Here is a 12,968-nt window from a genome sequence, read left to right as displayed (position 1 = left end):
AGACAGAAATAGTTATTCTATTCAGCACAATTCTTTTCTCAGCCATTTAAAGAAATCATAATCTAACACATACCTAGCTAGATTACTTACTAAAAGTTCTAAGACTCCATTCCTGGTCTATCCCTGGCAGAAACCAGCATATAGACAGATACACAGACCCTTTGTTTTTCTCCCTCCTCCCAGCTTTTGAAAGTATCTTGTCTCCTCATTGGTCATTTTGGTCAGGTGCCAGCAAGGTTACCTTTAGCTTCTTAACCCTTTACAGGTGAGAGGAGCTTTCCCCTGGCCAGGAGGGATTTCAAAGGGGTTTACCCTTCCCTTTATATTTATGACAGTCACTAACTGTGTGTTTCTCATTTTACTGGGTGCCTGATTTGCTGCACTGCTGAGCATTCACAGTTGCTAATGGAGTCAATGGGAGCTGGGCTTGAATATCTTAAGTGCTATAGAATGCTAAGTACTCTGAAAAATCATCTCAACATGGGCACTAATAATCAGCGGATACTTTTGACCTGAATCTATCTGGGCTAGATCCACAAAGGGATTTAGGCACCTAAATGCCACTTAGAGATTTCAGTTGCTCCAGTAGTAGAGGGCTGTGCTATGGATCTAAAGGTCCCATACTGCTAGTGACCCAAGATGGGGGTCAATATGGTCTCACATGATGACATTTCTGTTTTTAAATATTTTTAAATAAACATTAGAAACACAAGAGTCCTAGACACATCACATATTCCATACGACCCCTCCCTCCCTCGCTCCCACCACATGGCCACAGGGAGTTCAAGGGTTCCATGTTTGCTTAAAGGAGATAGAAGTGAGCTTAATGTCACCATAAACCTAATAGACTCTAGTAGACTGAGGGCTCCCCCTGGGGTGGAAGGTGATAGGGCAAAGAGTAACTAAAGCCAGTGCCCACTGGAACTGGGTTCTCTGGGCCTCATTCTCCATTGTCCTGTAGTCATGTACCCTAGTGGGTGTAAGACACTTCTGTTATGATTTAGTAACTAGGGCAATGACAGATCAGACCCTCACTGTTCCAGCTGCACATACGTGATGCAGGTAACCTGGTCATGTTCTAGGAGCTGCTAGCCCACTGTGTGAACCAAGCAGTGACTAATTGTATCTGTCCCAGAAGAGACTTCATGCTCTGTGGCAAACTTAGTGCTCATAACAGCCCTGGAGAATGAAGTCTAGTGTCAGCCTGGCAGATGGCCTAGCAGCGTGGGATGCTCCAATCACAGAGCAGGGGTAGGCTGATTCTACAGCAAGGCAAGGCTCAGCAACACAGTTTGGAGCAGGAAGAAACAAACTCCAAGAAGGGAGAATGGTTCAGAGCCTCCCTGGGGCTCTAATAGCAAATAATAAAATAAGCTCATAAGTAAAGGGACATGAACACAGCTACAATACCTGCTTTCTTCTGAGAGGTGCCAGTCAGCTCAGTCCCACCACCAAAGTTACAGCTCTAGAAGGAAAGGATTGTGAAAAGTCTGAACACCCCCAGGTGTTGGCTCTGGGAGGGTGTTAATAGAACTTGGGGAGTGGGTAGGCTAGTTTCACCTGTTACTGCAGGAATTATCACTTGGGCTCTGTCCAATCATAGCTGCCTCTGGGATATAAATGTGCCAGGCTAACAGTAAGTGCTTTATGGGTTGCTGTTAGGAAATCAACATGGTTGGTGTAGGGCAGAATAGCTGCCCTTTGGGAGCTGTGCTCTTGTGTGTGTTGTATTGTTCCTTGGTATTGGGAACTTGGGATGTTTTTTTAGAGAACTCTAGCTTCTTAGTCTGTGGCGGGAAGAGCCTGCAGCTCACTCTACCTCCAAGCAAGGAGGGAAGGATGTCCTATGAACTGACTGCTTGGGGTAAGCAAAAGTAAGGCTGTAAGAACCTGGCAGTGTCTTCCCATACCAGCATGTGGTTATACTGAGAAGGAACAGAAGCTCTGTAGCCTGATATCCAAGTCTTGTCTAATAGCTAGCTCATCCTTTAATGCAACTGAGTAACTGCTTACATGAGTCAAGAGTTTCTGCTTATAACAGTGCTATTCAGAGGTATAGCCTCTGAGGGTTAGGTGCCTGTATGCTACTCTTCTACTTGTCTTTTTGTAGACCCTAAGACTAGCCCCAAACTCTATCCCTTATAGGAAGTTAGAGGGGAGGGGATGCAGAGCTATTAATAGCTAGTTAAATAACTCCTTCACTCACTTTCCTCTGTACTGTATACTGACCTCCTTGTTCTTGCCTCTTGGGGTTCCCTAGATACTGTTGGTCAGTCTCACACTCTGCAGAACGACTCCACCTGTGGGGTTTGGGTGTCTCAGACTCCAGATGGCTCCAGAAAAGTTGATGCTTCCTATGATGGTTGTTACATCTATGAATGGGTGAGTAAACTTGTGGTGCCTGCATAGGGTTCTTGTAATGCTGCTCTAACAGTCTTGACTCCTGTGGGTTTCTCTTCTACAGAATGGAAATTACCTGATGGTGGTTAGGATTGAAGGGACAGATGCAGGTGGGTACAGGGCTCTCTCTGAAGAGAAGGTGCTCAGATGCCCCACTGCCCAGCCAGGTAAGAGTCTAGTGTCTTCTGTGAAACACACTTGGCAGTTTGACTACTGGTGAGTGAATGCTTTATCTAAAGATGGCTGTTTTGCTCCAGTTACACTAAGGGAGGCCTACACAGAGAAGGTCCAGCTGTTTTCCTTGTCTCTGCCTTGTGGCAAGGTAACCATTATGGGACCAGTGACGCACACAATCATCATAGTTCCTGCTCATCCTCCTTTGCCAGTGTGCATCCCCACCATGCCTCTGGTTGGCTGCACTTCTCAGAGCCTGGATTTAATTGTATTTGTATTGCATTGGCACCTGGAGACCCAAGTCATGGACTGGGGAGTTCTAGGCTGGTTATACTCACTCCTCAGTGGTTCAGAAGCCAAATTAGCAATCCACATTACCCAAAAGATCCCTAGTAGTGTAAATTCATTTACTTACCTACCTTAAAGTCTTAGTATTTCCTGGAGCTGCTTTTCTTTCTTCTCTGCCACCCCATGGTATAAACTCCAGGGGGTTGAAAGTATTTACCAGAGCTCTGCTCTAGATGAATTTAAGAGTGTGTATGTCCATCCAAATATTTTACTAACTACAGTTGTTCAATAACATAGTACCAGCACCCTGATAATGAGTCTCCTGTGACTTTGCAGTGCATGATATTAAAAGGCTGATTTAAAGAGCCATTTGCAGCTCTTGAGCATCAATCCAAGTGTCACTGTTCTAGGCTGTAGTAGAGCCTACAGCACCTGTCTCATTTTCCCCCTCTCCCCCGAACTCTCAGATTTATCAGGATGTCCTAGTTATAAAGAACTTAACCTTTTGTTAACATGCATGAATGTAGTCTGAGTCTAGAATTATGCAGACTGGGTCTTGGACTCAAGCCTCTGAGTATTTTTGAGCTGGATGCATCTGTCTTGCATAATAGCTACCCACACCACTGCATTTTAACTGGTCTGAAGTGCTGTGTAAACTGAATCCTCAAACATCCCTCTGAGGTAGACCATTTTAAGCATTGCCACTTCACAGATGAAAACTGTGGCAGGGAGATAAAATTTGGGGATAGGAGGCAGGCAGCCCCTCACCTGGTACTCAAGACCCTGGACCATGCTCCTCAGAGCAACTCAACTGAGCCTCTGTAAACTTGCATGGGTCCAGAGTGCAACCCTCAAGGCCCCAGCAGGAGGGCATATGCTCAGGGGCTCATATCTTGCCCCACCTGTTTTTTGGTTTTTTCTTTCCCTCTTGCTCTGATCTCCTTATGAATTTCCAGCTGTCTCTTTCAGCCCTGGATGCTCCAAGCCCCAGTGTCTGTGCTGCCATCCAGAGCCAGGATAGACTGTCCTGCATACCTCCGCCTATCACACAGGGAGACTGCGAAGAACGAGGCTGTTGCTACAATCCCACTGATAGGTTGAAGCCTTGTTACTATGGCAATACAGGTGAGTTTTTAGGCATATGAATAGCCAATACAGCTGACTGTCTTCATTGTGAGAAGGGGGCATGGAATGGCTGGCCAGCCTAGCATGGAAGGCTAAATAGGGCTTGCAACATACCTTGTGCTGTGCTAGTTACTTTTAACCCTGATATTAGACTAACATTCCACCCATCATAAGAAGACTGTCTGTGTTTTTTGCCATGTATAGTAATAAACCCAGGCTCATGGCCCAAAATCCACCCCACATTCCCTGTTGGAGCTGCAGTGGCCAATATGGAGTCCATTGTCAATGTACCTTTGAGCACCTAGTACTTACCCCTCCAGGGGACCCAAAGGGGTATAGTGGACCTTGGTGGGGTTCTGGCCTAGATCTAGGTCAAGCTATTGCCTTCCAATCCACTGTTTAAGACTCTCCCTGAGATGGGAGAGACTTCCCCAGCCTTGTCTTACCTGTCACTTGCTCACTTCCAGTGACAGCACAGTGCACTCCAGATGGCCAGTTCTCCATTGTGGTTTCTCGGGATGTGACTCTGCCACCCCTGATTCTGGACTCTGTGCATCTGGCCAGTGGGAGCAGTGCTGGCTGTGTCCCTGTGGTGAAGAACAATGCTTTTGTCCTGTTCCAGTTTCCACTCTCTGCCTGTGGCACAACTTTCCAGGTAAAGGTTTGGGAGGCCAAGATGGGGTAACTAGACTGGAACAGCAGGGTTGTGTGGGTCAAGAACCAGGTGCACTGGCAGGTCCCTTCCTAAAACTGATCCCATGCCAAACCCTACTGGGAAATTATCTGGCTTCTAATCTGTCCCCAACCTGGCTATATGAAAGGGGCAGAGCTGAGGGGTCATGGACTGATTTCCCAGACAACTGGAAAAAGGCTAATGTAGTACCAATCTTTAAAGAAGGGTCCTGGGAACCACAGGCCAGTCAGTCTCACCTCAGTCCCTGGAAAAATCATGGAGCAGGTCCTCAAGGAATTAATTCTGAAGCACTTAAAGGAGAGGAAAGTGATCAGAACAGTCAGCATGGATTCACCAAGGGCAAGTCATGCCTGACTAATCTAATTGCCTTCTATGACGAGAACCCTCTCTGTGGATAAGGGGAAAGCAGTGGACGTGGTGACTTTAGCAAAGCTTTTGACAGTCTCCCTCAGTATTCTTGCTAGTAAAGTAGTATGAACTGGATGAATGGACAATAAGGTGGATAGAAAGTTGGCTAGATTTTTGGGCTCAACGGGTAGTGATCAATGGCTCCATGTCTAGTTGGCAGCTGGTAACAAGTGGAGTGCCCCAAGGGTTGGTCCTCAGGCCAGTTTTGTTCAATATCTTCTTTCATGATCTGGAGGATGGCATGGATTGCACCCTCAAATTCCCATATGACCCCAAACTGGGAGGAGAGGTAGATAACACTGGAGGGTAGGGATAGGATACAGAGGGACCTAGACCAAATTAGAGGATTGGGCCAAAAGAAATCTGATGGGGTTCAACAAGGACAAGTGCAGAGTCCTGCACTTAGAAAGGAAGAATCCAATGCACCACTACAGACTAGGTGCCAAATGGCTAGGCAGCAGTTCAGCAGAAAAGAACCTAGGGTTTACAGTGGATGAGAAGCTGGATGAGTCAGTGTGCCATTGTTGCCAAGCAGGCCAATGGCATTTTGGGATGTATAAGTAGGGACATTGCCAGCAGATCAAGGGATGTGATTGTCCCCCCCTCTATTTGACATTGAGGCCTCATCTGGAGTACTGTATCCAGTTTTGGGCCCCACACTAAAGAAGGATGTGGAAAAACTGGAAAGCATCCAGTGGAGGGCAACAAAAATGATTAGGGGACTATAACACATGACTTATGAGGAGAGGCTAGGGGAACGGGATTGTTTTGTCTGCAGAAGAGAAGAATGAGGGGGGATTTGAAAGCTGCTTTCCCCTACCTGAAAGGGGGTTCCAAATAGGATGGATCTAGACTGTTCTCAGTGGTAGCTGATTCCAGAACAAGGAGTAATGGTCTTAAGTTGCAGTGGGGGAGGTTTAGGTTGGATATTAGGAAAAACTTTCACTAGGAGGGTGGTGAAACACTGGAATGCATTACCTAGGGAGGTGGTGGAATCTCATGACCTTAAACTTCTAAGGAAGGCTTGACAAAGCCCTGGCTGGGATGATTTAGTTGGGGATTGGTCCTGCTTTGAGCAGGGGTTGGACTAGATGACCTCCTGAGGTCCTTTCCAACCCTTATATTCTGACTGATCTTCCATCCCAGATGGATGGGGCCATGGGTGTGTATGAAAATGAACTGGTGGCAAATCAGGATGTGATAACCTGGAGTCTGGGATCCATCACCCGGGACAGCACCTTCAGGTAACCATATGAGGCTCACTCCTAATCCCCTCTGCATTTGTAGAGCTGCTTCTCAAGTGAGCCCTGTTCAGATCATTTTACTAGTGGCAAAAGTTTAGGACCAGATATTCCTCCAGCCAACCCTTACATGGCAGTTACCAGGAGCTGCAGAGTGACTCCCTCACTATCCTGGATTCTCTTAACTCACTTCATGGCCTGTCTCCTCCAAGGCTCAAGGATGTGGGAGGATTGGGGCCATTGGGCTGCAGCCTTCCTCTTCTGGGTGGGAGGGGTTCCTGACAGCTTTCATGACCTCCCTCCTGGCTGGTGCCCATCTACACCCCCAAACTAAATGTACCCAGTGGCTGGCTAGTCCTGACTAGCTGTCACACTTGATGGCTTCTCTCACTCTCCCAGGTTGCATGTCCGCTGTAGTTACTCTACCAGTGGTAACTTCCTCCCTGTGAGCATCCAAGTCTTCACCCTGCCACCACCCCCTGCTGTGTTCCAGCCTGGCCCCTTCACACTGGAGCTGCGCATTGCCACAGGTAGTTAACTCTCTTCAGCCCCCGGGCAGGTCTCATTCTTACTACTTGGTGCAGGATTGTGGTCTATGCCTGAGCTCTTGCCTTAATGGGAGGGGAGGCTAAATGTAGTATGGAGTGGGTCTGGGGAGGTGACGGTGGGAGAAAAGACTGAGTACCCTTGGCATGGGGTTATGGCATCACACTGATGTATTTCGGGTTAAATGAACTTCCTGCTGTCTATAGGAGAAGTTGTTGTTCTCTTGTCTCTGCCTAGTAAGAAAAGGCAGCTCTGCTAATGTACTTTGGGTAGGGTTGCCAATTTTGGTTGGCTGTCATGTGATGAAACATCCAGAAATCTTTAATTCCTGGAGACTACAGGACCACCCTAGAGGGTTGTCCCCTCTCATTCTGGGTTATAATTAAAGTAGTGGAAACACTTTTCTCCCTTCTACCCCTGCCACTGAGAAGTTGGGCCTCTTCTGTGTGGATGCAGGCCATACATGTTGGACTAAGTGGCTCTAATTCCATGGAGTGACTCCTGTCCATCTGGCTTATTCTAGAGCAGGGTTATGGATCCTACTATGCAGACAGAGACTACCCTGTGGTGAAGGTCCTGCGTGACCCCATCTATGTGGAGGTCCGGATGCTGCAGAGAACTGACCCAAACCTGGTTCTAGTTCTCCACCAGTGCTGGGCCACTCCCAGTGCCAATCCTCAGCAGCAGCCACAGTGGCCGATCTTGGTGGATGGGTGAGTGACTCCCTTGGAGTGTAGGGTCACACGGGGCTGGGGAGTGTAGGACCCCTTCTAAGTACTGCTTTCCTCATTCCTAGGTGCCCATATACAGGAGACAACTACCAAACCCAGCTGGTGCCTGTGGGTGCTGCCACAGGGCTGCAGTTCCCATCTCACTACCAGCGCTTCATCATCAGCACCTTCACCTTCATGGACTCTGCTTCCCAGCAGACAGTTACAGGCCCAGTATGACTTCTAATCAATAAGTGACCCTTCCATATCATGGTGTTGGCTTCCCCTCCTGGCTCTTGCATCAGGGAGGGGCAAGGGCTCTAAAACCATTACTACATGTATGGGAGACTGGGTCTTCTCTAGTTGCTGACAGTTAAACTAGGCTATCTGACCTTCCTAGGAAAGAGGGAAAACCACTCTCAATGCACAGGGCTGTATCTCTGCTCTAAGAGCTCAGGCACAGTGTTCCAAGTGAGTCCCATGTTATACTAAGCTATGGCCTCAGAGGGTAGGTGCTATACAAACATGGAGCTGAGCTCAGTCCAGGGGGAGGGCATCAGGCATCTGAACTACAACTCCCATGAGGCAATCCATTCCCATAGGAAAATGGAGTTTATTGTTGAACTGATGCATGACTACAGATTAAGGCTAACCTGAAGTGTTGGGTAAAACCTCCTGAGGGGGAGGAGGGCCTCCTAACCAGGTCTACTTGTGAAATTCCTTGTCTAACCTGCTGTTCTATAGCTTAAACTCCCAGTGTTGGTCTCATCCAGACTCTCTCTCCCTTCCATTGAATGGTTTTAGGTAGAACATATCCATGCAGGATAAGACTCTTCAAGGTGTGCTTGAGCAAGACTTGCAAAGGTGGGGGAGCAACTCCAGAGCCTCAGGATGTTGCCATCTTCCCCTGAATGGGAGGGGTGACCCTGAAATGCATTGACTATCACCAAGGCACTCAGTTGTGAAGAGGGCTCCCTCAATTTAAACATGTCCTCACACCCTTAAAAGCAGGGCATCATGACAAAGCATGCAAAGGCAGCCACTAAACCTGTATGGAGCTTGCTGCCCCAATACCCCTTCTGAACTGCAAGAGCAGCAGGGCCCTAACCACCTCACTTCTCTCCTAGGTGTACCTGCACTGCAGTGCCTCAGTGTGCCAGCCCTCCCTGCTAGCATCCTGCACCACCTCCTGCCCAGCTGCAGCCCGTGAGTATCCTAGCTTTTCTGCCTCCCTTCTCCCTGTAGGATGGGATAACAGTGCCCGGCAGGCACAGGTTTCTCTAAACCTGTTCTGAGGAACTAGGCATGTCCTCCTCTTCACCTGCTCCTGTCATGAACTCTCCTTTCTGGGTACAAACCCCCTGTGATACAGAGGAGTAATTACATTTTCACTTCCCGTGGCAGTGGTTGACAGCAGCTGATCAATGAAAATTTGGCTCCCAAATGGGAAAGGATGATGTACTCAATCCCTGAGCAATGAATTACCCTACTATGATATGAAGACCAGAGTAGGCAACTCTGGATTCCCTCCAGACACAGGATAACTCTGGTGTGGGAGAATGGTGGGTTTCACAGCTAACCTCTTGCTTGCCTTACAGGGGGCAGAAGGAGCTCTGAGCAGCATCTTCAGGATGGCCTTTCCCACATCACCAGTAGGGGACCTGTGATTCTCCTCCAGGACAGACCAAAGAGAGAAGCTGCCATGAACAAATTGGGTAAGTGTCTGTCTGAGTCATGGTATAGGTCTAGGTCTAAAACCTCTGGACTTAAGGGTAGGTGCTCCATAAGATGAGCTGTCCAGTAGTACAAAGGTCAATTCAAGGGGACCTTCTCTACAACTGGTGGCCCTGAACATGGGCACTGAGCCAGGGCAGAAACTCTGGCACTGACTTGCCCTTATTGGCTGTATCCTATGGGTGTTCTGGCCAGATCTGAAATGGCATCTGACTCAGAGGCAACATTTATTCTCATAGCTGAGGGTGGTGGTCTGTCCTGAGCAGTAAGAGGCTGGGGGCAAGAGGCCATGTCTGATCACATGAGTCCTGCCCAGAGCAGGCTGGGAGCATATCTAGTAACAAGTTTCTCTTCTGGCAGGCTTGCCTCTGAACACTAAAGCATCCTGGACTTTAGCCTGGGCCAGTGGAGCACTTCTTCTGGGGACTCTGTTCATGTCACTCCTGGCTGCTGCATGGAGATGGAGGAGAAATTCAGCTAGTAAAACTAGTATATCTCAATAAAAAAATCATTCAAGACCTATGCTCTTGTTCGTCATTGACCACCCCAGCACCTCCTAAGGTGTAGAAAGCAAACTTGATAAGTGGTGGAAAGGATAAGCAGTTTTTTAATGGAAACTTTCACCCACTCCCCCATTCTACTAACATAGACTGCCTTGGTTTGATCATAGCTGGTATCTTGTAGTGGCAATCAACTAATGCAGCTCCGCTTCAGTTTGAACTAATGCCTTATGGCTCTTGATGTCAAAAGCATGTGCCTATAATGCTCTGGCTTGCTGAAAGCACTTAGCATGTGCATTGGTGGGGATGGCATAATAGCAGAAGGGAGCACTGAACACTCTCTCCTGGGAAGGAACTCATTACCTGTCCTACCTGCCTTGGGCTAGGGGGACACAATCCTGACCACTGGTGCAAAAAATGGTATGAAAGGTCACTCTGCTATGACTACCCAACTAGTAACAACATTGTGGAACTTAATGTTTGAGTTTCGGCTCTTGGAGCATGAAACCTATTTCCATCTCTTACAGTGAACTCCAATGCAGTAGTGAGGTCATTCTGGTCATGCTCATTCAGCCCCCTCTTGTGAGAGGGCTTGAACAGGGCCAGTCAGACCATCTTGTCCTAGTACAAGTCATCAAGCTTATTCCTCAGTCTGGTTTTGCCCTTTGCTTGGCCTGTTCTGCCAAACATTCTACTAGCAGACCTCTCCTCTGGTATGAGGACACTATGAAGCTTAAATGCAGGAAGAAACTAGGCAAAAACCTACTGCCTGGTGAGGAAACTAACTTATCCCCAAACACATTTCTCATTTGTCACTGGATCATAGTTGACTTGGGGAAGATGGTGACAAGACAAATAGGTGAGCCTGGGCCAGCGGGGAGGCTGGGAAGAATATGTATCCAGTCTAACAGTCATATAATATACCCAACAGGGCTAAATAAGTTGCACAGACAACTTTAATTGTAGGTTGGCAATTATGTGTTTTAACATACCAACCCCCCCATGTCAGTCATCACTCTTGATTAGATTTAAATCTGGGAGGAGGGGAATTACCTGTCAGCATATTCTTAGTTTCAATAACTAGTGGTGGGGGTGGAGTGGAAATGGGGTGCTGCTACTATCACTCAGCAGAGCCCTTAATATAGAATAATGGTTCAGGTGTACTGCCCTCAGTCCATACCGCATAACACACAAGGGCCAAGCGAGCACTTGCCCCTATTTACATGCTGCAGTGAGGCCTAAGATACGTGACAAAAACCAAATGAAAAGAACAAGGAGTACGTGTGGCACCTTAGACTAGCACATTTATTTGAGCATAAGCTTTTGTGGGCTAAAACTCACTTCAGGGGATGCATGGAGTGGAAAATACAATAGGAAGATATAGATACAGAGAACATGAAAAAATGGGTGTTGTCATACACACTATAATGAGTGATCAGTTAAGGTGAGTTATTAGCAGCAGGAGAAAAAAAAATTTGTAGTGATAATCAGGATGACCCATTTCCAACAGTAGACAAGAAGGTGTGAGTAACAGTGGGGGAGGAAAATAAGCAAGGGGAAATAGTTTTATTTTGTGTAATGACCCATCCACTCCCAGTCCTTATTCAAGCCTAATGTAATGGTGTCCAGTTTGCAAATTAATTCCAATTCAGTAGTTTCTTGTTAGTCTGTTTTTGAAGTTCTTTTGTTGTAGTATTGCAACCGCATTTGCTCCGACCCCTCAGACAGAGACAAACACCTACACGATCTCTATCCAGCGTTCTTACAACTACAACACCCACCTGCTGAAGTGAAGAAACAAATTGACAGAGCCAGAAGGGTACCTGGAAGTCACCTACTACAGGACAGGCCCAAAAAAGAAAATAACAGAATGCCACTAGCCATCACCTTCAGCCCCCAGCTAAAACCTCTCCAACGCATCATCAAGGATCTACAACCTATCCTGAAGGACAACCCATCACTCCCACAGATCTTGGGAGACAGGCCAGTCCTTGCTTACAGACAGCCCCCCAACCTGAAGCAAATACTCACCAGCAACCATACAACAGGAACCTATCCTTGTATCAAAGCCTGTTGCCAACTCTGTTCACACATCTATTCAGGGGACACCATCATAGGACCTAATCACATCAGCCACACTATCAGAGGCTCGTTCACCTGCACAGCAATGCCCCTCTGCCATGTACATTGGCCAAACTGGACAGTCTCTACGTAAAAGAATAAATGGACACAAATCAGACATCAAGAATTATAACATTCAAAAACCAGTCAGAGAACACGTCAATTTCCCTGGTCACTCGATTACAGACCTAAAAGTGGCAATACTACAACAAAAAACTTCAAAAACAGACTCCAACAAGAGACTGCTGAATTGGAATTAATTTGCAAACTGTGCAAAAAGGTTTTTTTTCTCTTGCTGATAATAGCTCACCTTAACTAATCACTCTTGTTATAGTGTGTATGGTAACACCTATTTTTTCATGTTCTCTATGTATATCTATCTATCTTCCTATTGTATTTTCCACTGCATGCACCCCATGAAGTGGGTTTTAGCCCACAAAAGCTTGTGCTCAAATAACTTTGTTCGTCTCTAAGATGCCACAAGTCCTCCTCGTTCTTTTTTCTGATACAGATTAACATGGCTACCACTCTAAAACCAAAAACCAAATGGTGTATTACATCACAAAGGGTGCCAATAATGGCAGACAGACACTCTAGCGAAGAAAGCAATCTTATGCTATGGAAATTGTCAGCAAGTGAGAAGCAAACACCTTAGCTCTGATGAAGCCCAGAGCCTCATGAGATAGTGACTGTGCAGCCCATGTGTCTCCCCCTATCCCCCCCCCCAAAAAAAAAACCTAGTTCATTTTGCTCTGCTCTGAGTTAGTAGTTGCATTACAATAATGAAGAATTAACCCACTGCCCTGTTCCCAAGAAGAGTTTCCACTGCTTCCAGATTTTCCCCCTGACACCCTGGCTGTTCAGAACATAGATGGAGAAAACTGTTTTTTGTTTATTTGGTCACAAAGTATATATGAAAGCTCAGCAGGATTGTTAATTATCTGGCAAACAGCTCCTTTCTGTATCCTCCAGATGAGAATGTTGTTTATTTGGAGACCATTAGTAATTATAGCCTTTCAAAGCCTAA

The 12,968-nt window shown here is 46.8% G+C and overlaps 1 protein-coding gene across 1 annotated transcript; it reads left to right on the top strand.

Annotated features, from left to right (window-relative positions):
* Positions 1 to 1,646: 1,646 nt before the first annotated feature.
* Positions 1,647 to 9,823, top strand: LOC311516379 (zona pellucida sperm-binding protein 4-like; the record flags this gene model as incomplete). Its single annotated transcript, XM_084620369.1, has 12 exons — positions 1,647 to 1,864; positions 2,261 to 2,382; positions 2,465 to 2,567; positions 3,832 to 3,987; positions 4,455 to 4,642; positions 6,236 to 6,333; positions 6,730 to 6,860; positions 7,400 to 7,589; positions 7,673 to 7,820; positions 8,714 to 8,792; positions 9,185 to 9,301; positions 9,681 to 9,823. The coding sequence occupies exons 1-12, from the start codon at positions 1,672 to 1,674 to the stop codon at positions 9,821 to 9,823; spliced, it is 1,668 nt and encodes a 555-aa protein (XP_084476495.1). The 5' UTR covers positions 1,647 to 1,671.
* Between the last annotated feature and the right edge of the window lie 3,145 nt (positions 9,824 to 12,968).

Source organism: Lepidochelys olivacea (assembly GCF_965140295.1).
Source record: "Lepidochelys olivacea isolate rLepOli2 genome assembly, chromosome: 1".
NCBI lineage: Eukaryota > Metazoa > Chordata > Testudines > Cheloniidae > Lepidochelys > Lepidochelys olivacea.
The sequence above is the reverse complement of the archived record's forward strand: the minus strand, read 5'-3'. Positions and strand labels throughout refer to the sequence as shown.